Source organism: Petaurus breviceps, unplaced genomic scaffold (genome assembly GCF_028583685.1).
Source record: "Petaurus breviceps papuanus isolate PSGF00001 unplaced genomic scaffold, PetGlider_PUasm1.0 567, whole genome shotgun sequence".
In the NCBI taxonomy this organism is placed as follows: Eukaryota; Metazoa; Chordata; class Mammalia; order Diprotodontia; family Petauridae; genus Petaurus; species Petaurus breviceps.
Genome location: NW_027186383.1, coordinates 9,679,300 through 9,704,743, shown reverse-complemented (window position 1 = coordinate 9,704,743; position 25,444 = coordinate 9,679,300). Strand labels below are relative to the sequence as shown.

At 52.4% G+C, this 25,444-nt stretch overlaps 1 protein-coding gene across 1 annotated transcript; it reads right to left on the bottom strand.

The window, feature by feature from the left end:
* Positions 1-5,119: 5,119 nt before the first annotated feature.
* Positions 5,120-11,309, bottom strand: B3GNT7 (UDP-GlcNAc:betaGal beta-1,3-N-acetylglucosaminyltransferase 7). Its single transcript, XM_069103267.1, has 2 exons — positions 11,164-11,309; positions 5,120-7,513 (listed from the first exon to the last, which is right to left on the bottom strand). The coding sequence occupies exons 1-2, from the start codon at positions 11,172-11,174 to the stop codon at positions 6,328-6,330; spliced, it is 1,197 nt and encodes a 398-aa protein (XP_068959368.1). The 5' UTR covers positions 11,175-11,309; the 3' UTR covers positions 5,120-6,327.
* Positions 11,310-25,444: the final 14,135 nt, after the last annotated feature.

Sequence of the window (25,444 nt, the reverse complement as noted above, 5' to 3'; positions counted from 1 at the left end):
CCTCCTCCCACTGAGGACAGGGCTTTGCCAGGGCACTTGTCCAGGGAATTTCTGTCCTGGTCTGGAGAGGACCTGGCAGCTTCTGTAGCCTCTTGCAACTTAGAGACACTGGACCTGTCCATGGGCAGATCCCCCCACCCCAACCTCCTGGCCACAGCTCCTCTAACAAGGCCACCGTGGGCCTGGCCAGGAGGGAGGTCGTTTTGGGGACCCCCCAACTCAAGGCTTCCTTTCCTGCCATGCTGCCTCTAGGCATCTGAGGCCAGTTTGTCCAACCAGTCCTGAGAATCCCCTCCAAACTGTCCCCAGAGGGTGGTCATTCTTGAAGCCCCCTGTGAAGGGGCAGAACCACTAAGGCGGCCTCTGGCCTCTGCTTGTGGACAGCAGCAGCCACTGCTGGTTCAGCCCCCAAGGCCAAGCTGAAGCTGAAGCAGGCTAACCCATATAGGGGAGACCCTGCATGTCCCTGGGGTGTGCTCTCTGCCTCCCTACACAACACCCTATCTGCTGTCCATCTCTCTCTCTCCCTCTTCATGTCCCCTGAAGCCCAGGCAGCTCCACCCACTGAGTGAGTGAGTGGCATGGGAGTCACTGAGCCGTCTCCTGGCTTCTGTGAAGTCCCAGGAAAAATCCCTTCTTCCCAAACCCCTCTCTTAAGTTGCTGGGTTTTAAAATTTCTTTCTTTGGGCACCTGGGTGGTACAGTGGGCCGAGCCTCAGGTTGGAATCGGCAAGATTTCTCTGCACTTCCTGGCTGTGTGACCCTGGGCAGGCCTCTTACCCCTCTTTGTTTCAGTTCCTCATCTGAAACAAATGAGCTGGACAGGGAAATGGCCCAGAAAACCCCAGTCACAGGTTGGACATGAAACAAAAATCGATGTTTTTGAAAATTGTTTCATCAACTATTTCCCAATTACATTAAAAAGTTTTTTTTGAGTTCCAATTTTTCTCCCTTCTCTGGCCCTTCCCACCTCCTTGAGAAAGCAATCAATCTGATATACATTCCCCTAAGTCCTGCAGTGCCCTCAATTCCAGGGCCTTCTGTTAATGACTTCCTTTTCCAGATAGAGCCTGATCTGCCCCTTGTCCCCTGCCTTAATGCTGAGCTCCCCACAGGCCAGGCCTGTCTGCTGCCTCCCTAATGCTTAGCAGAGTCTGGAACACAGCAGGTGATAAATAAATGCTTGTTTTCCAAAGGATTTATGAGGAAATGCTGTCCTCTGGAGAACAGGTGGAGTCTGAAAGCTGATCAAAGCAGACTTTTAAAAACTTTATCTGGGGAGGAAGGCAAGGCATCTGTGTTTTCTTTTGCAACATAGCTAAGATGGGAATGGACTTTGCATGGCCGCACCTGTATGACCTCTATCAAATCGCTTGCCTTCTCAAAGAGCGGGCTGGGGAGGAAGGGAGGGTGGGAGAATTTTTTAAATTCAATTTTAAAAAATGAATGCTAATTGTTTTTACATGTCATTGGGAAAAATACATGATTTCTTAAATGAATAAACAAATGCTTCTTGATTGACTATTCTGTGCTTTCCTCCGACTGGCTGACACTGTTCTCCAGGATTGTGGGTACTTTTACATTCAACTCAGCCTCCTAACCTGCTTGTAGCTTTTAAAAATCAGAATTGGTCTGAGAGCTCCTTGTGCATCCACACTAGTATTTCTTTTCCTCTTGAGCTTCATTTGTGGATTCAGTTTCATTCCCATGATCCCCTCTCTTGGCTTGTTTCCCCTGCAGAATTGCTGGCCTTAGAATACAACCTTAGCCTGCATAATTTTTCCCAAACCTTGGATGGATATCAGTGCATCCCCCAGCAAAGCCCTGAGACCTGCTCCACCATCACTCCTTCCTCCCTCTCCATACCTTTGCTGGGTAGATTCTCAGGGGTCATATCCCTCCATTCTGTCTGATCTCTTCAGCTTTTCACTGAGATCTGGCCTTCTGCTTCTCTGGTGCACTGGCCCCCTTTGGCTGTCTGGTGAAGCCCAGGGACCCCTGCTCAGAATTGTGGTTTTAAATTCATAAAATCCCTAAGATTAATAAGGAAACCAATTCTAGTTAAGTTTTACATATATATATTTATATATTTTAAATGCCAGTTCTGCATTACTTAGTCTGGCTATGGCCCCTACTTTCTTTGGCCCTTGATCTGGAATGGGGGGGGGGCAGCGGGGTGTATCCTCAGAGTGGATCCCAGAGGCCTACAGTCACAGGGCCATAGATTTAGACCTGAGACCATTGAGTTCAACCCTCTTATTTTACAGGTGAGGAAACTGAGGCCCAGAGAGGAGATATAGCCGGTGTCTGAGGTAGTCTTTGATTCCAGACCCGGCACTCAATCTTTTCTTCCTAAGAACTCAAGGAACTCACTTAGCAGCTTGGAGAACTGATAGTTATCATTCTTATCTGCTGTCATGGTGGGGCAGCTCTCTGACCATCTCTGCTGACTGGGGCTGGTAGAGGGAGCAGACTGAGCCCTCTCCCCCAGTAAATAAACATCAGACCAAATTTCTCACCTGGACAAGGTAAGTCTCTCCCCCCCACCCTTTTCTACCTTCTGGCATCCGTGGGGGTGGGGGTGAGGTTCCAGGGGGCACAAGTTGCTGGCCTCTGTAGCCTCTAGTGTCTGTAGAACTGGAAGTTATCTTACAGAGAAGGAAACTGAGGCCCAGAGAGAGGAAGATGCTTGCCTGACATCCACTGGTCCCATCAATACCATTCACTAACAAATCCTGTAGCTCCCATCCAAGCCTCAGAAGTGGGCAGGGGGGTTAAAGTGAAGTCCAACAGCATGGGAGGTTTTGGGGGCTCAATTCAATGTTTCATTAAAAAAAAAATGGGAGGGGTGGGTAGGTAGTGCCGTGAATAGAGCACCGGCCCTGGAGTCAGGAGGCCCTGAGTTCAAATGCGACACTTAACACTTACTAGCTGTGTGACCTTAGCCAAGTCACTTAACCCCAATTGCCCTGCCCTCCCCCCTCCAAAAAAATAAAATGCACAGCCCCTGACAGACTGGGGAGCGTGTATGCAATGATGCCCAGGATGCCGAGTATGCAAATGCACTGAGATCCACCCACACTGTGGAGTATTTTTGGTCCAGCTTTATTTACGGTATAAAGGACTCCCAGTGCAGAAACTCCCTCTCCCAACGCACTGTGGCTTTGAGAAGCAATGAGTCCCCACATTAACACTGTGGCAAAGGTGAGATCTGGAGCCAGGCTTCCTGACTGCTGGCATTGACTTTCTGGGCACTCTGCTGGCTTTGGCAATTAATGGCAGTGTCATGACATGCCTTGTGCCTGTCAGAGTCCTGGGCTCCCAAGAAGGGGGGGAGGCCCATTTTCTGAGTTCTTAGCTGTGAGCCCCTCTACAACGTTACCAAGCTCATTTCTGTGCTCTGGAAGGCAGGGCCAGGAGCTGGCCAAAGTCCTAATTGCCCTATGGCCTCAGAGCTCTCCTAGGGTCAGCTTCTGTAATGGAAATGCAGATTTAAAGATCTTCCCTGCCCCTAGGCTAACGTGCACCTGGAGCCTGGGGTGGGAGGCTTGTTTTTCAGTAGATACTTTTTGATTGGCCAGTGGGTCAATAAGGTTGTTACATTCTCTGAGCCAGGAGAAGGCTATATAAGCCCTGATGTGTAGCTTTGTTTTGGGACTCACTTTGAGAAGTGTTCTGTGATTTGATCTGAATTCTGGGAAGCCGATGTTGAGAGTCCCCCGGCTTTGAAAAACCCAGAATGTGGAAACCCAGATGTTGACTGGGTATGGATGTAATGGTTGGACAGTTTGGAAATCTGTCTACTTGATGTTTCTGTCTTGATAATTATGCCTGTATACTTTGAGATTCAGGATGCTGACCTTTTCTCCTGAATAAGGTAAATGATATATGTCTGACTGATTAAAGTAAGCTTGTTAACCCATTTTGAGTTGCTTTCCTTTAGCAAAGCAGATCCAAGAACCTGTGGTAGCTGCAAACCCTGAGGACGCTTGGGGTGCTTGCTGCTACAGCTTCCCCTCCCGCCTATCAGAGTAGGGAAGGCTACTGGGAGAAAGGGCCTGTGCTGAGCCTCTCCTGAGTGGCCCAAAGGCCCAGTCAGTATCTACTAATGTGAAATCTAACCTCAGTGGCCTACCTGGGGACAGCAAGGATGAGGAGACCTCCAAGTCAAGGTGATCAGGGCCAACATCTGATACCATCAGCTATCCCCACGCACAGGCTCAGGCTTTGCAGCAGCCCTCTGAAGCCGAGGTCTGGACCAGTGAGAATGCATACCAAAGGTCCTTCAGGACTGGAGGACCCAAGCTGCTGCCCTGTCCTCCAAGAACCACGAGGCCACTCTCCAGTTTTAATGTAATCTGTGGCTAATTCAGTCCACCAGGAGTCAAAGCTCTGGAAGGAGATTGGGAACCCCATTTTACAGAAGAGGAAAACTGAGGTCCCCAGTACCATAGGCTCATAGACCTTAGAAACCAAACAGTCCAATGGCCACCCAGGAAGGAAGTAAGCTGGCCAGAGGAACACAGGAGCAGCATAACAGAAAAGCTTTGGTGCAGAGACCAGAAACCCCAGCTTTATGGTTCTGGGGTCACATCTTCTTTCCACTAATAAGTGTGAGGCCTTGTAATTTCACCAATATTTGGCCAAGGGGACTGACTACTAACCTTTAAACTTAGCAATCAACAAAGATTTATAAAGGTCCCACATCTGTATGTCTGGCACTACAGTCAGAGATCAAAAAAGGCCTGCCCTCAAGGGGCTTCTGTTCTATTGGGAGAAAGATATCATTCATGTGTATGCCCAGGAACCAGGGGCCACCCAGGCCAAGTGGACTCAGCGAGGTGATCTGAGACCTGTGGTGTAGACCCAAGAAGCTCCCTTGCGTCTGAGAACAGGTTTATTGGAAGTGGGAAGCAATGAAATGCCATTGGGAGTACCCGACTGAGTCTAGTTTCAAAGTACTGTTCCCCTGCCTCCCCCTCAGGGAGGCAGCTTCCAGCTTGATGGCCCCATGGCACCTTCAGAGCCCTCCTAGGCAAGGAATATGAGGATGGAACAAGCAGAAGGCAGCCCAAGGGGTAACTAAGCCAGGATGGATGGAAGTGATTTTTCACATCTCCCTTTTTATTAACAAAACTAGGCAGTGAATTGTGAGACAGAAGTTTGTACATTTGGCCCCCAGGTGGGATCGGGCTGAGGTTGCCACCCCTACACACACACTATTATAAATATCCCTGATCACAGATCATGGGGGAGGAGGGGAAGGTGGACAAGTCAATACATCTGGAGGCAAATGTTTCTGTCCGGTTCTGGAGGCACAGGGATCCTGTCAGGATCAGGGGAAAGGAGGTGACCAGAGGCAGCATGGGGGGAGGAGGTGCCTCTGCTGCCTGCATTTTCTCTCTTCCGCCCCCTCTAAAAGCCTTCATAAATAAAACTTCACAGTATCTAAGAAAATACTAAGTCCCCAGCCTTCTCAGGTCACCAGAGCTAAAAGGGCCCACATCTGTCTGAGGGGAGGGGCCCTGTGACTGGCTGCTCTCCCCCCAGCCAGGGCTAAGCAGCTCGGGTGCCAGGAGCCCTGGGCCTCAACAGCTTCTCTCCTGGGCTGCAAGGGCTTGGGAGTCAGCATCCCGGGATATCCAGCATCCCAGGCATGAAAGGATCCCACAGAGTGGGCCTTTGAGGTAGTCAGAGTGAACAGCTTTTCCTTCCCAAGTCTGGCGGGCTTTGGGAGGCGGTGAGATGAGAGGCTTGCTAGGGGCTGGCTGAGCATCCGCGAACCCACTGGGCACAAAGACCCACAAGCGGATCTCTGCCAGCGTGCAGGGCACCGCTCAGCAGGCATGGCGAGCCCCTGCAATCCAGAGAGGATTTAGTGGTGATCCAGATGGTTTTCTCTGTAGGCATGTTTGTGCAAGGGTCCCTGTGGGGCTGGAGGGCCATAGACCCAGCCTCAGGCCCTGCTTCCCTGGGACTAGAATACTTGCCTGTGTTGTGCCTGGGGGGCAGAATGTCAGGAGTTCAAGGGGACAGGCTGTCACCCATCCCCATCCCCAGCTCCAGAAGGGGCAGCTTTGCCTCCTAGCTGAAAGCTGGCACCTTGAGTGGGGGAGGTTAGTGAGTTCCCCGGCTCCCAGGAGACCTGTCCAGGACCCGAGGGCTTTCTGGGCCCTGGGCTGATGGGCCTTCCCAAGCCAAGAGCTCCGTCTCCTTGCAGGGTCCAAGGCCCAGTGGTCTGGGCCTGCCTTCCCCCCGGTTAGCCAAGCCAGAGAGGCTGTGAAGCCGCCGCGGGGCCAGCCCTTTGGGCGGCTGCCGTGCCGTGGGCTAGAGCACCTGGAGCTTGCGGGCGCAGGTGAGGTTGCTGTGGACCAGCTCCCACATGTCCAGCAGCTCGTGCGGCAGGAGCTTGTGCACCACCAGCATGGACCGGAAGAAGCACGGCTCCTTGTTCATGGGGCTGCCCTTGTTCCGCGTGATGCCGAACGTCTTGAAGCCGCCGTGGGCCGCGGGCCGCACGTGCAGCAGCTGCAGGCACATGCCCAGGAAGACGTCGTCGATGGGGTAGAGCTCCAGGCTCTCGGAGGCGCGGTAGAGGCGGCGGGCCAGCCCGCCCGCCATGAGGAAGCCGCCGCCGCCCGCGTAGGGCGGGTACAGGGGCTTGCTGTACAGCGTGCCCGGGATGTAGTACTTGTTGTCCTTCTTGCGGATGGGCCGCGCACGGAACAGGACGTCGCCCACGAACAGGTCCTCGTCAGGCTGGCGGTCGGCCAGGAACTCCAGCAGGTTGTCGGGGCTGACGAAGACGTCGTCGTCGCCTTTGAAGATGAAGCGGGCCTGCGGGCAGAAGGTGTCCTGCCACTTGAGGAAGTGTACCTCCTTGAGCGTCAGGTTGAAGAAGCTGTCCAGGAAGTCCCACTGCAGGATGTCCGCGTAGAGGCGGTCCTCGTAGGCCAGCAGCTGCTGGTAGTGGGCCCGCTCCTCCTCCTTGGAGGCCGTGCCCAGCAGGAAGAGCCTGCGCACGGCCCCCCGGCCGCCTGCGGGGCCCTGCTCGCGGCCCCAGGTGCGCCGGATGGCCTCCCGCCGGTCGTGCTGCGTGATGATGGACTTCACCACCACCAGCAGGTAGACGTCCCCCGCACACTTCTCCGGGTGATTCATCAGGATGGGGAAGTAGCGGCAGTGGCGGTAGAGCAGGAATTGCTGGAAATGGGGCTCCAGGGCCTGGAACCAGGCCTGCCCGGTCAGGTTGGTGTTGGCCGAGCAGTTGGAGAACACCACGTCCCAGACCGGGAGCTCGCCATCGGTGGGCGCCGGGGTCGCGGCCTTCTTCGGGAGGCTCCAGAATCCGGCGGCGCTGGAAGAGCTCTCGGTGAGCTTCCCGGCCTTGCCGCGGCCTAGGCGGGACGGGGAAGAGTCGAGGAATTGGCCTGGGGTCAGGCCACGCTGCAGCACTGTCAGGGCCGCAAGCACCACCAGGGACAGGCACACGGAGCGGTAGATGGTCTTCTTCCTGGTGAGGAAGGAGGCAGGAGGTCAGGAGCAGTTCCCCACTTCCCTGTGCCCTGGCTGCGGGCCCCTGGCCACAAGCTGCTTGTGGCCCAGTTCCAGCCTGCAGGGGAGCTGCGCTAAGAGCTTCACAAATATTCGCTGGTTGGGACCTCACAATAACCCTGAGAGGGAGGTGCTATTGTTGGCCACCTTCTATAGTTACTGGGGAAACTGAGGCAGGCTGAGGTTTAGTGATTGGCTAGGTAAGTGAACTCAGGTCTTCTACCTCCAGGCCTGGCACTCAGTCCACACAGCCCCCAGCTTCCTCCCAAGCCCCAGTACTGATGTGATTATAGAATTTAGCCCCTGTACTTTTCAGAGGAGGAAAGTGAAGCCCAGAGAGCCCCCTGCCACCTTTCCTTCTCCAGGACCCAGCCCTTCACCTGGCCCAGGGAAAACACTTGTTGACTGACTCTCTCAGATTTTCTGGAGCTGTCTCTTGTCCCACCAGTAGCTGTTCTGTGGCCTCAGTACCTGGGGATCAGCCTCCCCCGAGCCACAGGAGAAGGTAAGTTCGCTGGGGGCCAAGGATTGTCCTGTGTCAGTCCCCAGAGCCTCAGAAATCACCGGCCTTGGGAGAGTAACTGCCCAGGGAAGGGCTCAGCTTTCCTTCCACCTTCCCATGTGGGAAGGGCCAGCAAAAAAGCTAGTCTGAAAAGCTGATTTCCTTCCCCTCTCTGGGTTCAACCATGCTTTTCTCTCTCTGCCCAAGATGGGCAGACCTCTGGTGACCCTGGTCCTGGAAGACAGGACACCCCATTCACCTTCCATGACACCCAGTATGCAGACCACATTTTCAGACCATGTCAGACCAAAAGGCCTGATTTCCCCAAGAGGAGTGGAAGGGAGGGGGCGAGGATGGGCCTGCCTGAGCATTCCTACCAGAAGGCCAGTCACAACTTTTGGGTGATTAGACCCCAGAGGGAAAAAGAGCCTGGGAGCTACCGCCCAGTGCTGGGCCCAGGCCCTTGGGCACTGATCCAGCCAGCCCTCGCCTCAGTTTCCATGATGGAGATCCAGGGTCAGTCCTGCCCCACTCACTGTTGCCCTTCTGACAGGGGCCTGGGGGCCAGTCTGAATCTGTCACTGCTGGTCTTGGAGGTGGAGCATTTGGGCAGGTGGGCCGAAGGTCAGCGGGCCCTCGGGGAAAGCCTAGCCTGCTTCAGTCCAACAATACATTTTGTTATGTGCTTGGCCTAAGAGGCAGACCCTACTCACAAGAGGCTTACAGTCTAAAGGGAAGGCTGTATATGCAAGGTGACAGTAATGCCAAGGACAACAGCTTAACTGTGCTCAGAGCTGAAGGGACCTCTGAGGCCTCTAACAGATAAGGAAACTGAAGCCAAGAGGGCAAGTTAGGCCCCTCAGATTCACCAAAATCAGACCTAAGACTGGAAGGGCCCACAGAGGCCATCCAGGTCAACCCAATTTACAGATGAGGAAATGAGGCCCTGACCTAAGGCCACACAGGTGTTAAGCAGCAAAGCCAACAGTCACTGAGCACTTCTCCCAGCCTGCACCGCTGGCATCCTCCCCTGGGCTGCCACAGGGGCCTCGAAAACAATCATCAACAGCCAGCATCCATCTGCCACCAAGGCTGGCCAGGTGTATTCATAGACCAACTCAAACCCTTCAGAATTGGGTTTTTAAATGTATAAAATAAATTGGATTAGAAAGGAAACTAATTGTATTAAAAATACAGAAGTCCCTTCCTTCCCAGCTAAATCACACCCCAGAGTTTGGGGTTGTGGCTGTCACCCCAGAGGTGCTCTCAGGGCGGCTGAAGCTGAGTGATCCTGGCCCCAAACGGCTGGGCATGGGAATTGGGTGGCAGGAGAGATGGGGGCAGATGGGTTGGTCAGTGGTTGTGCCAGGACAGGACCCCCAAGAATGGGGGGGGGGAGCTTCTCCGAGCTCAGGCTGGACCTAATGTGAATCAGGGAAATAGGCAGGGTGTGTCCTGAGGTGCAGAATACCTGTGTGTGCCCACATGGCCCTTTAGACCATGGACTGTGAAATGGAGATTGAGAGATAAACAGTGTGTGCCTGTGTCTGGCCCAGACAGTGTGCCCCACTGTTACTGGGTCCAGAGCATGTGTGGAGGCCTGACCAGGACACCCCTTCTCTGTGAATGCTAAGGCTTTCCCTTGGGGAGTCCCCCATGTGCTAAAGGGGAGTTCAGGGCAGTACAATGACCTAGGAGTGTCAAGGAAATGAAGCAGAATTGGCAGGATTGCCTGACCAGGACACCCCTTCTCTAAGCCTGCCTCTGGCTCTGTCAAAGGGGGCTGGACCAGAGAGTATGCCAGGCCATCCCTCCTTAGCTTTCCCACAGGGCATTGAACTTGGGAGCCCCCACTCCAGATACTAAGGGAACTTGTGACTCCCCAGCCAATAACTTAATGAAAACTTTCTTATTTGCCACAATTTTAGGGACTTAGTTTTGATGGCCTCTTGAGTCCCAATGATCAGAGAGCTCAGCCCTCTTAGAAAAGGGACCAAAGTGAGGTGTGACCTTGGGAAAGTGGGAGTCAGGATTCCAACCCAGGGCCCAGAGACAAGATAATTGCAGAAGAGGCAGTGGGATTGGAAGTTTCACAGCGGCCTCTTCTAGCCTGGGGGCACCTCTTCACCTCAACTCCTCCCTCGATTTGTAAAACAAAATGAGGGGGAGGGGGGCCAGACGTAGGTCCGGCAGCTAAGGAGCCTAAAGGGAAGATTCTTCAGGTGAGTAACTCCATCCCCCCACAATCCAGAACCAGCTTGGGCCAGCCCAAGAACCGCCAGATGGCAGAACTGCAAGGACTATGAAAGTACTCCCTCATTTTACAAAAGGGGAAACTGAGGCTCAGTGGAGCCAGCTGACCTGAATCTCGCTCACCGAACCCTAGATTTGGGGATGGAAGGGCCATCTGGTCCTCTGGGGCGCAGTGAGCTTAGCTGGTTTGGCCCAAAGACGCCCCAGAGGAAGAAACACCTGGACTGGCTACTGGCTCCTCCGACTCCAAATCTGGCCCCCTTTCCTCACTGGCCCAGGATGAGAGAACTGTGGCCAGGGGTGCCTCCGGAGCGGGGGCCAGTGCCAGAGAGCCTGGAGCCCACCTCCATCTCACCCTCCCACCCCCCAACACACAGCTCTCTCCAAACTCTTCCGAGCCCCTACGGGCCCTGACTCCACCCCTCCAACCATTGCCCCTGCTTTAAGACTCAGGAAGCCCGAGTTCCCGGCGGCCCAAACCCATGTAAGGTTTGGAGGAGAGAAAGTTCGCTGGAGCTTTTCCAGAGCTAAAGCCCCCAGCTGCCAGGGGCGGGCGGGCGAGTCGGCTACGGGTGATGGCCGGAGCCCCCATCAGGAGCCCAGCTGGGCAAAGCCCAGCCTTCCTGCCTCTAGCGCACAGCCGGAGTCAGCTGGAGGGTGGGAAGAGGCCCCCACCTGCATTCCCTTTCCCGCCCCCCCCCGCCCCCAGCCCAGGCACCAGAGAGGGATTTCCCTTCCCCCGGGAGGCGGCAGGAGGTCAGGCAGCCCAGGCTTCCTCCTCGTTAGGGGAGGAAAGGGGCCTCCCCAGCCCCCCAACCCCTACACTCTCCCATCCCAGAGGCAGGGTTACTCACCACTGGGGCATGCTTGGGCACACCCGGAGGGCGGCAGAGAGTTGGCTGAGCCTGGGAGCCCGGGGAAAGGGAAGGCAGGACTGCTCAGATGCTACTGCTGCTGCTGCTGCTGCCCGGGGTGCTGGCTGCAAGGGCAGGAGAGAGGGACCGAAGGAGGGAGGAGACCGAAAAAGTGAGAGAGGGAAGGGGAGGGACTGAGAGGGAAAGCGAGAGCAGTGGATTCCTAGGCTCTTTCCTAAGCCTCTGGAGGCGGAGTCAGGGTGAGGGCCCCCGCTGGGAGGCAGGTATTTTAACCCTTTGCAGCCTAGGTCAGGCCCCAGGTACCTTTAATCTGTCCCGTGCCAGAGCCCCAGGGAGCAACCAGCGGAACCCTGACCTTAACCGGAGCGCTCGCTGTGCGCCGAGCCCTGTGCCTAGCGCAGTCTCCAGCCCTAACCTCTCTCCTGGTCTCCAGTCTCCAGCCTCCAACTGCCTGGCCAGCGGCCGAACTGGATGCCCCGAGGCGGCTTTCACTCCCCCTGGCCGAAGCCCACTTGGGTCTCTGCCCCTCACCCCCAACTTTCCCTGTGATCGTCGGGAGAACCACCGTCCCCAAGGCTCCGGTGTCGCTTCTGTCCTTCTCACCGCCTCCGCCAAGGGCTCCTTTAAAGGCCAAGTCCTGTGGTTTCTAGCTTTACAGCCCCTTGTCTCCCCTGCCATGCCCCCCCACCCCCGGCCAGGTCCTTACACCTCCCCCCTACTATTGTAGTAGCGGGCGGAGGGACCTCGGGTGCCTAGCTCCGATCTTCCCCACTCGGATCCAGCCTCCGCCCAGTGGACATCTCCTGATCCATAAGCTTCAGTGGCTCCCTGTTTCCTCGCGGATCAACATGAAACCCTGTGTTTAGTTTTCAGTGCCCTTCACAGCCTGCCCCCACTCCACACGCCCTGGACCCAGTGGCCAGCCTCCTTGCGTCCCTCCTCCCGCTCTGTTCGGTCCCAGATAAAGCCCCACCCCGGTGAGAAGCCTTTCTCAGGCTAAAGCCTTTCCTGGCGCCTTTCCCCGAGATTCTCCCCAATTTGTGGCGCTATATTCATCTCCTTGCTTGCTTTTAACTTTGAGATCCTGGAGCACAGGGGCTGGTTTTTGCCTTTCTTTGTTCTTATCCCCAGAGCTTGGCACACAGTAGGTGTTTAATAAATGCTTGGCTGACTGACAGAGCAAAGGGTCAGAGATCGGCGAGTAAAGCAGTTCGATTTCCCTTCCTGAGTCTCCGATGGGAGTTGGATGGCCTCGGAGGCCGTCCCCCACCCTAAGGTGTCTGTTACTGTGCGCTTGAGTTGGAGGGAGGGGCAGGGGAGGAATTCATGCTTTGGGCACCATTGGAATGCTAGAGAGCCAGTGCTCCGTTCAAATCCCAGCACAACCCATATGACCTTGGGTAAGTCATGGTCTTCTCTGGGCCTCAGTTTCCTCATCTTTAAAATGAAGGGTTGGGTCAGATGCTCTCTGAATGTGGGATCCTAGTGACATAAATAGGGATTTACAAAATAATCCAGAAGAGAGGAAAGGTAACTTGACTGGGTGGGGTGGAGGTAGGGCTTGGGAGATGAGACCACCAGAAGAAGGGGGTGCTTGTGCTGAGCCTTGAAGGAAGAGAAAGCTGGGAGGGAGAGATGAGGAGGAAGAGAATTTCAGACAGGAGGCACAGCCCATGCAAAGGCACAGAGTTGAGAAATAAGAGTGTTCTGTGTGAGCACCAGTCCTCTGCTCTGGGCTCTTCACTCCTCCATTTCCTGGTCCAGCTTGACCCAGCTTGACCCATCCCAGTTTGGTCATGTCCAGTTCCACCCAGAGGGCGAGGACACCTGCGTCGTCTTGCTGTGAACAGGTCCCCTTCACAGAGATGACTGTTAGGGTTCACTTTCCTTCACAGGGCTCTTTGCCTTGCTGGGTACCCCCTTCTCCCTAGTATTGAACTTTGATTAGCTAAACCTTGCTTAGACTGCACTGAACCAGAGGGCACCATCTTGGTGTGGGGGGAGAGATTTGGGGGAGGTCTGAGGAGGGGCTCTCCTTCAGAAGAAGAATTAACTTTGGTCAGTTTGGTCCAAGGGGGGAGATCTAGGAAGATGCCCACAGGAAAAACTTCCTAAGAAATGGAACTGTCCCAGTGTGGAGCTGGCATCCTCTCAGCTCCTCCTTGAGGTCTCGGGCAGAGGCGGGGGAGTTCTGAGAACCAGCGTTCCGGGATTCTGTGTGAGCCCAGAAACCTTCTGCCACTTCCTCGATTTCATCCACCGAAAACTCCTCCAAGGCAGGTGCTGTCCCTCGAAGAGCTGGGTCCCCCATCCTCCACAGAAGGCGGGATGTGGCCCATACATTCCAGTCATCTCCGGGGACTGCTCTGCATACAGTAGGTGCTTAAATGGGACTTACTTGGTGATTGATTGATGGATTCCTCCCGAAGCAGAATTAGAACTCAGCGTTGGGGGGTAGAGGGGAAAGAGACATTGCTTTTGTGCGGGCTGGGACCGACTCACAACTGAACTGACCAGTAACTCCTGGAATTCATCTCTCCAGCCTCTGGAGGGCTTTGGAGCTGGGAGAGGAGGAGGCATCAGAGACTGGTGTTGGGAAGACCCTCATCACATCCTCTGAGTGATCTGCAGTGACAAGGACAGTGGGAAGGAGGGGGGAGGGGTCTACACTTGAATCCCTAGGTGTGACCTTGGGCATCACCTTCACCTTGCTGGGCCTCAGTTTCCTTTGCTGTAACTCAGGGAGGCCTCCTAGGTATTGTGAGGCTCAGGCATTCCTTCAACTTTATAGCACTCCAGAATACTGGCATCACTGAGAGAGACCCAGGAAGGGAAGGTGTGTGGGAGCCAGAGATCTCCTCAGATTGGCTCCATTGAAACCATAGTTCAAGGCCCCCTCCTAGCCGATGGCATCTGTCCCCTGGCCTTCCCGTTTCTTTGCCCGGCGCCATTTTTCCTCACCAGAATGAAGCCTCCTAGAGTGCAGGGACAATCTCATTTTTGACCGCTATAATGCTTGGCACACTGCCCTCATGAATACATTATAAACACTCCGGGACTGGTTGATTAATTGGCTCTGTCCAATCAGACCTGGGTGGGAGTGGAGTTTCTGGGTTGGGCAGGGTGTGTCCTTTCCAGAGTCCCTTCTTTCCTCTCCCTCCCCTCCCTTCTCCCTGGCTCTTCTTCCCCCTTCCCCTTTTCTTCCTCCTTTCTCCTTCCTCCCCTCCCTCCACTCCCCTTCCCTTCATCCCTCTCTCCTCTATCTCACCCTCAGACTTCTCTTTTCCTCTCCATCTTTCCCCTTGTTCCTCTTAGTGAAGCCCTGCTCCCCTCAGCCCTCCTGGTGGCTGAGGCCCAGCTGGCCTGTCTTGGGTGACCACTATCCATTAGGATTACAAAGCCTAGGCCCCCAGAGAGCAGAGCCGCAGATCTCAATCTCCCCATTCATCAGAATGGTAAAGGATGTGGCCTCCTCCCCAGTCAATTAGACTAGACTAGCCTTGGGGGATGGGGGTGGAGTGGGCAGGGCCACCTGCATGTGTCCCCTAGACTTCCCCCACATACTGGGGCACAAGTGGGATGGGCTTAGGATGGGGAAGGTTGGGAGGGACTGAGGACTCCCTATATCCAGCTAGGAGGGCCCTTAGAATAGGCCCAGAGCCAAATGGAACTTTGTACCAGACTAGAAGGGAGTGAGCAAACTTTTAAAGTAGGAATTCTTTCATTCTTTAAATTTGTAGCCCAGGGACTAGTTCAGGGCCTGGCACACAGAAGGTGCTTCATAAATGCTGGTTGGCTATGTCTCTGATAAAGGACTCATTTCTAAAATATACAGAGAATTGAGTCAAACCTATAAGAATACAAGTCATTCCCCTATTGATAAATGGTCAAAGGATATGAACAGGCAGTTTTCAGAGAAAGAAATTAAAGATATCTATAAGCACATGAAGAAATACTCTAAATCACTATTGATTAGAGAAATGCAAATCAAAACAGCTCTGAGGTACCACATCTCACCAGTCAGATTGGCTAAGATGGCAAAACAGGAAAATGACAAATGCTGGAGAGGATGTGGGCAAATTGGAACACTAATGCATTGCTGGTGGAGTTGTGAACTGATCCAACCTTTCTGGAGAGCAATCTGGAATTATGCCCAAAGGGCTATAAATAATTACATACCCCTTGACCCAGCAATACCATTCCTAGGGTTATATCCCAAAGAGATCATAGAAGTGGGAGATAGACCTATATGTACAAAAATATTTATAGCAGCTCTTTTTGTGGTGGCAAAGAATTGGGTTTTATTTTTTTTATTATTTATTAAGGGGGTGCCCATCAATTGGGGAATGGCTGAACAAGTTGTGGTACCGTGTTTCCCCAATAATAAGACCTATCCCGAAAATAAGCCCTCCCCTTACTGTGTAAGATTCCTCTAAAATAAGCCCTCCCCCCAAAATAAGCCCTATTGAGATTGCTACTGTAGTGAAGGTGATGCTCTGCGCTACACACTACATTACGGTACCCTCTGTATGCACCCTCCCCCCCCTCCCCCCCCCCCTGAAAAGGAAGCGGCGCTCCGAGCTGCATCCAACCAGAGCTGCAGCAGTGAGCATGTCATCCTGTTCTTCCCCAGTGATTTGCTTGCTGGTACATTTTTTTGTTCACATTTACCTGTTTATTAAAATTGCTGTCAATGTTCATTAAAATAAGCCCTCCCCTGAAAATAAGCCCTCTGGTGTTTTTCTGTCCAAAAAAAATAATAAGTGTCTTATTATCGGGGAAACACGGGTATATGCATGTTATGGAATACTATTGTGCTATAAGAAATGAGGAGCAGACGGTCTTCATGTTTACCTGGAGAGGCTTATACGAACTGATGCTGAGGGAGAAGAGCAGAACCAGGAGAAATTTGTACTCCATTACAGATACAACATATGTGTGATGACCAGCTTTGATAGACTGGACTCTTCTCAGCAGTGCAGGGATATAAGTCAACCCCAAAAGATTCATGATGGAGAGAAATGTGAGCTTCCAGAGAAAGAACTAGAAAGAACTGAGTTTATATCCAGAGGGAAGCAAACTACCTGATCTTTTTCCTTTTCTTGTTTGGTTTTATGTCCTCTTTACCATTTTTCATTCCATCTGATACAATCTGTCCTTATAACCTGACTAATGTGTAATGTGAAAGTATTTATAGATCCTATACTTGACTATAAGCTGCCATGGGGAGGAGGCGAGGGTGGGGGACAAAATGTGAAACTCAAGGAATTGTGGAATTGAATCTTGTAAACTAAAAGTAAACAAACAAATTAATAAAAATTATCTAAAGACAAGACAAAAATAAATAAATAAATGATGGCTCGTTGATTAATAGAATGTGAATGAGTCAACCTTTGAGTGTAGATTGTCATGAGGAAGGAAGGGATCCAGAATGACAGAGCTGGGAAGGACTTAGAGCATTTACTCCTTGGATTCTTAACTGGTGTCCTTGGACTTGGCTGTGTTGGGTTTTCCCCCTCTTACTGTTTCGATGTGTTTCTGTGTAACTGGTTTGGTAATCCATTAAACGCATTATTTGGAGACTTTTTCCCATCTGACAGTTGCTGACCTTTGTGCAGCCTTGGCACAAAAAAGGTTCAGAATCTTTAATATAATACAAACAGGGAAACTAAGGAACAAAGATTGCCAGCACTGGGAGGAGCCTTAGAACACAGAACACAGGCTGTCAGAGTTAGGGGGAACCTTAGAACAGAAAATCTGGAATGTCTGTGTCAGGGAACCCTAGAACAAAGCTCCTGGGGATGCTGAGGGTGCAGTCCCTGAGAGGACCCTGGGGCCCTTCCCACTTCCCTGTAACCAAACCCTCCAATCTGAGTCACCCACACGCTAACAGGAAATGATTAGGGGTGCAAGGTCTGAGCTGGGGCTCTGGATGGACCCCGGGAGGAAGGGCTTGTGTCAATGACATTTCTTGATAAATTATATTATATTATTATATCATTAGCGTCCTTGATATTTCTGAGTTAAAGCCTGGTAACAGCCAACCAAAAAGAAACCAGTTGAAATAAAGAGCCACACTCCCACTAATTGTGCGACAAAGGCATGGATTATTGGGGTTCCCTCCCCTTTTTTAGTGGCAGATCAAACACTGGCATTTGGAACAACCTTATACTTCCAGATTCATCATCCCAGTCAGACCATTACCCTGGTGTGAGCTCAGGCCAAGAGCTTCCCTCCTTGGGCCTGCTTCCTCCTCTGCCAAATTAGGGTCCAAGTTCTAGATCTATGATCCCAAGGCTTCTTTTAGAGATGAAGGAGAAACTGGGGCCAGAAAGTGAAAATGACTTTCCAGGGTCACCCAAGTTGTGTAAGTGCCTACCATGTGCCAAGTGCTTGGAGATACTGAGACAAAAAGAGGGAGAGGGGAGGGGGGGGGGGGGGAGAGAGAGAGAGAGGGAGGGAGGGGGGGAGAGAGAGAGAGAGAGAGAGAGAGAGAGAGAGAGAGAGAGAGGAGAGAGAAAAAGGAGGGAGAAGACACACACAGAGGGGGAGAGACAGCCTGAGAGAGTATCTGCCCTCAGGGAGGGTCAATTCCCCGGAGTCCCCGACTCCAGGCCCGAGGTGATCCCCACCTCAGCTCTCCAGTCTCTTCAGGGTGGGGCTGTCCCAAATCTCACTTCTGCACCTGAGCCTGGAGCTCAGATGTTCTCGCAGAACAAAGTGTTGGGGGTGTGTTTGATTCTACATTTCCATTGCCTGAACTTTGGGCTTTCTTTTCTTTTTTCCAATGGGGAGAAAAAGGAGTGAAGATAGATTTTTATTAGTTTAACAAAACACTAAATTTAAATTAAAAGCCTCAAAGGAAGTCGATCTCGTGAAGACCAGACCGGCGGCAGGGGCCCTCCTCTGCCATGGATGCCTCTCTCTGACTCCTCAGACCCAGGCACGGTCAGGCCTGGAGGGGGGCTCCTTGAGCAGGAATCTAGCTTTGGAGGGAATTTCAGGAGGGGAGAGAGGCCTCAGACTGACCACCAGGGCTGGTTGTTGTTCAGTCATGTCTGACTCTCTGTGGCTCCATCTGGGGTTTTCTTGGCAGAGATACTGAAGGGGTTTGCTATTTCCTTCTCCAGCTCATTTGACAGATGAGGAAACTGAGACAAATTGTGTGCAATGACTTGCCCAGGGTCACACAACTAGCAAGTGTCTGAGGCAGGATTTGAACTCAAGGAGATGAGTTTTCCCAACTTCAAGCAGGGAGCTCTATTTCCACTGCATTGCCTAGCTGCCCCATTGAGGTCTGGGAGAGAGGAAACAGGAGTCACCCCAGGTGAAGGAGGGATGGTGGCTAGGCCTCTGAGCTTCCTGGTTCCCCTTCTCTCCCACTAGGCTTTGCAGACCCCCACTCCATCCAACATCATCAGTGGGGTGACCAAAGGCAAAGGGATGCCCAGATTTGGGCAAAGGCACCTAAAGCCAGCGTCTGGACTCCAGACACTGACACAGCCCCCCCTCCACACCCCCAGCTTTCTTCCTCTTTTTCTCCCCCAAATTTCACTTTTTTCTGTTTGCCATTTGAGGATTGCCTGGAATTCTGACCCTGCTTGTTAGACCAGGAAAAAAGGTAAAGTGGGCCTGGGCTGCCTGAGGCAGGGTTCTGTGTTGGGGGGCCTCACCCCACCCACAGGCCAGCAGGAGACTCAGTTTCTGACCTCTTTAATCTCCCTGGAGATCTTGGAGAGTCAGGGACCTTGTGCAGGGCTCTGGATGTCAGCCTGGCACTGTCAACCTTCCTGGGAAGGGATAGGAAGCTCACTGTCCCAGGCCAGGAGCCCAGGGCTAGAGTAGCTCATCTGGGCCTTCAGGACCTTTCCCCTCCTTCCACCCCTTTCTGATTCATAATTAAAGAACTTGTTGACCTGCAGCTTGAGGTTGGTGAAAAGAAAGAGGTCATTTCTTCCCACCCAAGTTTACAGACTGCCTGAAATCTATCCACAGATCCATGTTAAGAACCCAAGTCTAACCTAACATTCTCATTTTACAGATTTGGAAACTGAGGGCTAGCCAGACATCATAGGAACAGAGAGTTTTGAGTGAGGGACTATCTAGTCTAAACCCTTCATTTTATAGTCAAGGAGCCTAGAGAGTGTCTTTCCCAGAGCTGGGGTCCTAAGGTCTTCCAGAAATATATTTGAGCTAAATACCAGTAGAGAGAAGAATTCTGAGGAGCAAAGCCATTTTCTTCCAATGACTAGCTGGCTGTGCTTCTGCGATTCGGTTTCCAAATCTGTAAAGTAGGAAGGTTGAAGGAGAGGATTTCTAAGGCCTCTTCTGCCTCTGAGTGGCATTTATTAATACAAAAGCATTTATTAAATTTATTAGTTTAAAAACATTTATTAAATGCCTTCCATGTGCTGGGTTCCGGGCTAGATGTTGGAGGTACAGAGTTTGTTTTTTTTCTAGCAGTCTCTGACCTCAAGAAGTTTTCATTCCCCGTCTAATGCTATGTCCCAAGAGAGCCCCGAGAGCCCTTTGTCACTTGGGTGACCATGAACCTCCTGGTTAAAAGACCTTGTACAAATGAAAACTTTCTTTGTCCTTCCTCTGCCCCCACTGAGCAGTGTGACTTTGGGCAGCTCTCTGTGCCCGCATAGCCAGACTCTGGACTCAGTTTCCCCACCCACATCTAATAGAGATTTATGTGTCTGTGCCTGCCATATTTTGGCGGGTCCTCGGACAGATTTCTGATCTGGGATCTGGCCTGCTTGTCAGCATCCAGGTAGCTCAGTGGATAGAGCAGTGGGCCTGGGTCTCAGCAGTCTCCACCCCAGTCTGAACTCCAGGCTCACTGGGGCATTCTGGGTTTCGTAAGAGAAGTGACCATGAGGGACTCCAGCCCCACTCACAAGAGAGCTAGCCCTTGCTGGGCCCAGGGGCATGTCTTCAGCGGGACATGCCCGGTGGAGCCTCGCACTGTGTCTGCCAGCAGGGCCATGCCTCCGCCCCCATCCCTCCTGAATGGCGTGGGACTCCTAGAATCGGGGCTGTGGACAGCAGTGTCCCAGCATCCTCCCTGGCCAGGACCCAGCTCTGCTCCCAGTCTTGGTGGGCCCTGGCCCTTGCACCTCAGGCTGGATCCCCCAGCTCTGGCCCTCCCCTGTCCGGTGACTCACTCTAAGCATACACACTGTCCTCTTTCAGGATGGAGCCTTGAACACTGGCCTAGTCTTCCTGGTTCTACCTCCCTAGCCCCCCTTCCCCTGGGACTGGCAGCTCAGAATATACATACAAATCCCCTCTTTCCCATGAACTCCCCCCCAATTCCCCATTCCCCACTCCTCTCCTCTCCCTGACCCAGGCTCCTGGCCAAGAAGGAACAGCTTTTTGCTTGCATAGAGCCCCTTTATATGTTCAGAACCTTTCCTGGTGCATTCTGGGGCTGGGCAGACCTGGGCTGACTGGCCAGCCAACAGCCATCCATCTCTCATCACCTGGCCTGTGCCAGGAAGGTTGTGGCTGGGGGGTGCCAAGGCCCAGCCCCACAACATCACCAGACAAGAGGTTCTCCAGGCTGGGTGGAGAGAGAGCCCTGAAGCTGCCTGCCCGACATGCCCCAGAGGGCACCGGGGGCAGGTCTGGGTCCCCTAGGCCTTCAGGCTAACCCAAGAAGTATTTAAACATTTGTATTAATTACTTATGTTCTCATATCACTCTCCTTCTAAAACACATTCTTCCCGGCTTCCCCACCCAGCAAGCTATCCCATCTCTTGTAGCATAAACAAACAGGGAGACAAATCAGCCACTGAATCGGGAAGTATATGCCACCAACATGCCTTATGAAGCACCTCCTGTAGGAAAGATGCTAGCTAGTAGGTTTGCAGACTAATACGGCAGTTCTTGCCCTCAAGGGGCTTACATTCATAGGCTTACAGGGGCAAAGTCTTAGAGGTCATGGAGCTCAACCCTCTCATTTTACAGATGGGGAAACTGAGGCCAGTGTGGTGCCTCCTGTGTCTGTACACTAGTCTACAGTCTCTCCTGGTCTACCTCCAAGCCGGGACCCAGAGGTCATTCAAGAGGTCTGATGTGGCCCACGGTTCAACCTCGGTCTGTGTTGCTGACCATCAGAGGCAGAACCTGGCCAGCCTGAGTGAGAGGCCCAGGACTGGACAGGAAGAGTCTCCCAGAGACCCCGGGGAACAGAATCAATCAATCAGCCAATCAACAATCATTTTTTAAGTGCCTGCTACATTCCAGGCCATTCCCTCAAGGAATAGATGTTTGATCAGATCTGCTCTCTGAAGGCTAGGCCCATGATGTCTGGCATCCTTCCTGGGAGGAACACTAGCTTTGGACTTTAAGTCCTGCAGGAGAGGAAGGTGCTAGCTTGTACCTGAGCAGTGAGGTGGTGCAGGAACTGGGGAGATCCCAGTTCTAATCCAGCCTCTGACTCAGAGACCCTGGACAAGTCACTTAATCCTTTCATCTCAGTTTCCTCAGCTGTAAAGTGGGGATAAGAAGTGTACCTACCTCACAGAGCTGTTTTAAGTGAGATGTGCTTGGCCAACCTTAAAGGGCCATGTAAATGCAGGCTTTTAACTTTGTGCCCTGGCTCCCTGTTCCTACACCCTGCTCACACTGGCCAAAGAGGACAGTGCAGTCTGCTGTTCATCTCACTTCCACTTTGTCTTAAAAGACATTTTTATCTCTGGAAAAAAAAAAAGCATTTCCTCCCATGTCTCCCTCTTGCCAGCACGCTCCTTGAGAAGGCCAGCAGAGAGCCAGCTTCCCCAGCTGGCGTGGGGGGGTGGGGAGCTAAAGGCCTGGATACACAGACCCTCGGAGGATAGGGTTTCCTTGATCATCTCAAAGTGTCTGGCGCCTGGCTGCTCTATGCTGGGGTTTTCTGAGAAGCCAAGACTCAGAGGGTGGGGTGACTGAGAAAGGGGGCCAGGCCTTGTCCCCAGGGGTCCCCAGGTATCCTCACTGAGCACAACTGGGGTTCGTGGCTGTTCCTAGAGCTTGGGGCTTCCTGAAATGCAGCTGTCTGACCATTTGTACCAGAGACCTCTGATGAAAGACAGCCACGGTGCTTTAGAATCGAGGCTTCTCTGTTGCTTCACCTTAGCAGCTGGCACTGGGCTTCTGTTCAATCTAATCCGATCAGAAAAGCAGGCCCAGGAGCCAACGGTGTGCTAGGCTTTGAAGATCTAGCCCCTTCTGTCAATGAGCATCTATTCATCCAAGGAACCACTGAGAGCACCCATCTAGCAAAGCTGCTGACCACATGCTGTGTTAGGTGCTGGGGATACAAAAATGAAAACTTCCCGGGATTACAGGAGGCGGAGGAGAACCCAGAGGGACCTCGGCAGTAATCACGTCCAGTTACAGGGGGGGAAACCGAGGCAAAGCGTGGCCACTGCTTCCCATCCGTCCTTTCCAGTTGTCTGGTAAGGTCAGGACAGATCACCCATCTGGGCCTGGGTTCCTTCAGCTGTCAAGCGAGGAGGTTGGATCTGGTGATCTCGGAGGTCCATTCTAGGTATACATCTACTATCCTAGCTAATATTTTTATAGTGCTCTAATGGGCAAAGCCTTTTCCCGCTGATTATCTTCCCTACTAGTCGGGGAGGGGCAGGAACTATCTCTTGCCTTTTTTGTATCCCCAGGGCTTAGCATAATCCCTGTACCTGTTCATATAGTAGGCACTTAATAAATGTTTATTGTTGGCACTGGAAGAATCTGGGTCTTCCTGACTCCGGTGTAGCCGATCCAAGTCAGTTACAGAAAACATCCCCTCCCTCACCCAACAGCCTTATGTCAGTGATATTCTGAGCTTGTCTTTCTGTCCTAATAACATCTAAGCTCTTTAGAACAGTCTGCTTTATATATTTTTGCATCCCACATTGCAAGCACAGGACCTTCATCAAGTGTGTCCAATGAATAAGTGAAGGAAAGCACAAGGGGGCCCTGTTAAGTCAAATAAATAAGTCCTAAGCCCCTTCTGTGTGCTGGGTACTAAATTAAAACCTGTGGATTATGCCGTTTTCATGATTACTTTTTCGCCTTCTAGTGAGAAAATATGATTATTCCTGACTTCTCATTTAGTCGATATTTTGTTTTTAATGGTGTAATTTTTTTTTTTTTGCTTTTTGTGGGGCAATTGGGTTTAAGTGACTTGCCCAAGGTGAATGGTGTCATTTTGACTGATTTTGTGTAAATGGGAAGTGTCAATGGGGGCTCAGCAGCTATAATCCTGAGTTGTGTGTCCCTTCCACTTCTTCCCAACCAGGGTTACCCTTAGCACCCTGAGTTTGAACTGTAGCTGTATGGTTGCCACTGGGGCTGGTTTCTCCTTTGAAAACCTCCCCAGGTCTGCCAGCATGAGGTTAGGAATGAATAAGCCATCCCACATAAAACATTTCTAAAAAAAAAAGGAAGAAGAGGGAAAAAAAATCAGCAAAACTGATTAATACATTGAACAAATCCTTCCTTTTTCCTCCCTCCATCCTTCCCTCCCTTCCTCCCAGTTGTGGCCACCGTGATGGTCCATGTTGAATTGGTAGTAAGAACCTGGGTTCAAGCCCTGCCTCTGACACTTATGTGTGATCCTGGGCACGTTCCTTCTCTTCTCTGACTTTCATTTTCCTCAACTGCAAGATGGAGGAATTGGAGCAGACCCCCTTTGAGGCCCCTTTCTTGCTCCAAATCTCATGAACCAAGCAATCAAATGATCCTCATGCAGAGGTGGTGAGATCCCCATCCATGGAGGTATCCAAGCAGAGGGAATGGGCAGTTGTCCAGCATGTGATAGGGAGACTCTTGGTCAGCTGAGGGTTGAACTAGAAGGCCCCAGGGACCCTCTCAGCTTTGAGTCTCTGGGATTTGTCAAGAACTGCATCCTGGGCTAGGGACATCTATGGCCAGAGAAGGCTGCTAGTGCCTTGGTGTGAACTTGTTTGTGTCTGGGAGAGAAGACAGGGCTGGCTGGAGGAGGTGGATGTGGAATTCCTACAGACTCCTTTCTGCCTTCCTGGTCAGGCATCTGGGTCTGAAAGTGCATCTGCTCCGGAATTCACGTGATCTGACTTATCTGTGACAGAAGTAAGGCATCTCCTGGCATCCAAATGATGTGCTAACTCATGGGCTCAGCTGCCTGCCCCCAGGCTGGCCCAGACCTTCCTCCCAGCAGGGGCCCCATCATCGAAATGGCAAACGATCTGAGGGTGGCTTCTCTGCCGGCTCACACCTAAGGCCTTGTCTTGGATCTTGGAGGTGGGCGGGGGATGGTCAGGAAGGACCCCAGGGAAGCTGAGGGGGCTTTCTTGCTCTGGGAGTGTCCCATCGGGATTGGCCATTCCCCATAGCTGTCCAAGTCTATAGCCCCCTACAGGGGCTGTGAACAGGGAGTTGGGAGCCAGGCTGTGAAAGGCTTTGAATGCCAAAGTGAAGGCATTGGTTTGGGTTGGATTCAATGAAGCCGATTTAATGTTTGCTCTGCCAAAGCTCTTTAAGGGCAAGTGAATGAGCACTCCCATTAGGGCCTGGCCACTTAGAGGCAAATCGAATCTCTCTGGGCTTCAATGTCCTCATTTCTAAAACGCAGGGGTTGGCCCTCAGGCCCCTTCTCTGGATCCACATGGGGCTCCCCCATTTACAGGGGAGGAAATCCAGGCTGAGCAATTTGGCCAGGTCACCCTAACAGTCACATGGGCCGAGGTGGGACTTGAACTCAGCTCTTCTGATTCCTTTCCATGATTACACTGCCCTGGGTCTTGGAGGTGGTCTCACCTAGAAGAGAGCCCTCTTCCTGCTGTCTAGCATCTTTTTTTTTTTTTTTTTTAGCAAAAGCTGTGTTGGCTGACCCTCCTTCTGGCCAGAGAAGGGAGGGCAGCAGATGGGTGGAATCTTCACATACCCACCCAAAGGCACGCTCTCCTGGCATTAAAAACATGATTTCCCCCTTCAGCTCTGGAATGCAGAAGGGAGGCCCGTGGGTGTGGTGGATGTATGGGAATGTCTCTCTTGAATCTGAGGGCTACCAGGGCAGCTGGGGCTGGGCCTCCCTCTGAAACAGCTCCCCCCCCCCCCCTTAAGAGCCTAGGTTTTTCTCTTTCCACCAAGGAAGGGACATATTAAAAAAGGTAACAGCAGCCTTTGGTCCCAGGCTCTAGATACAAACGGGATGAGTTGGAGGGGGAGGAAGAGGGGAAGGAGAAGGGGGAAGAGGAGGAGGGAGAGGAGGGAGAGAACCCCCTCCCCG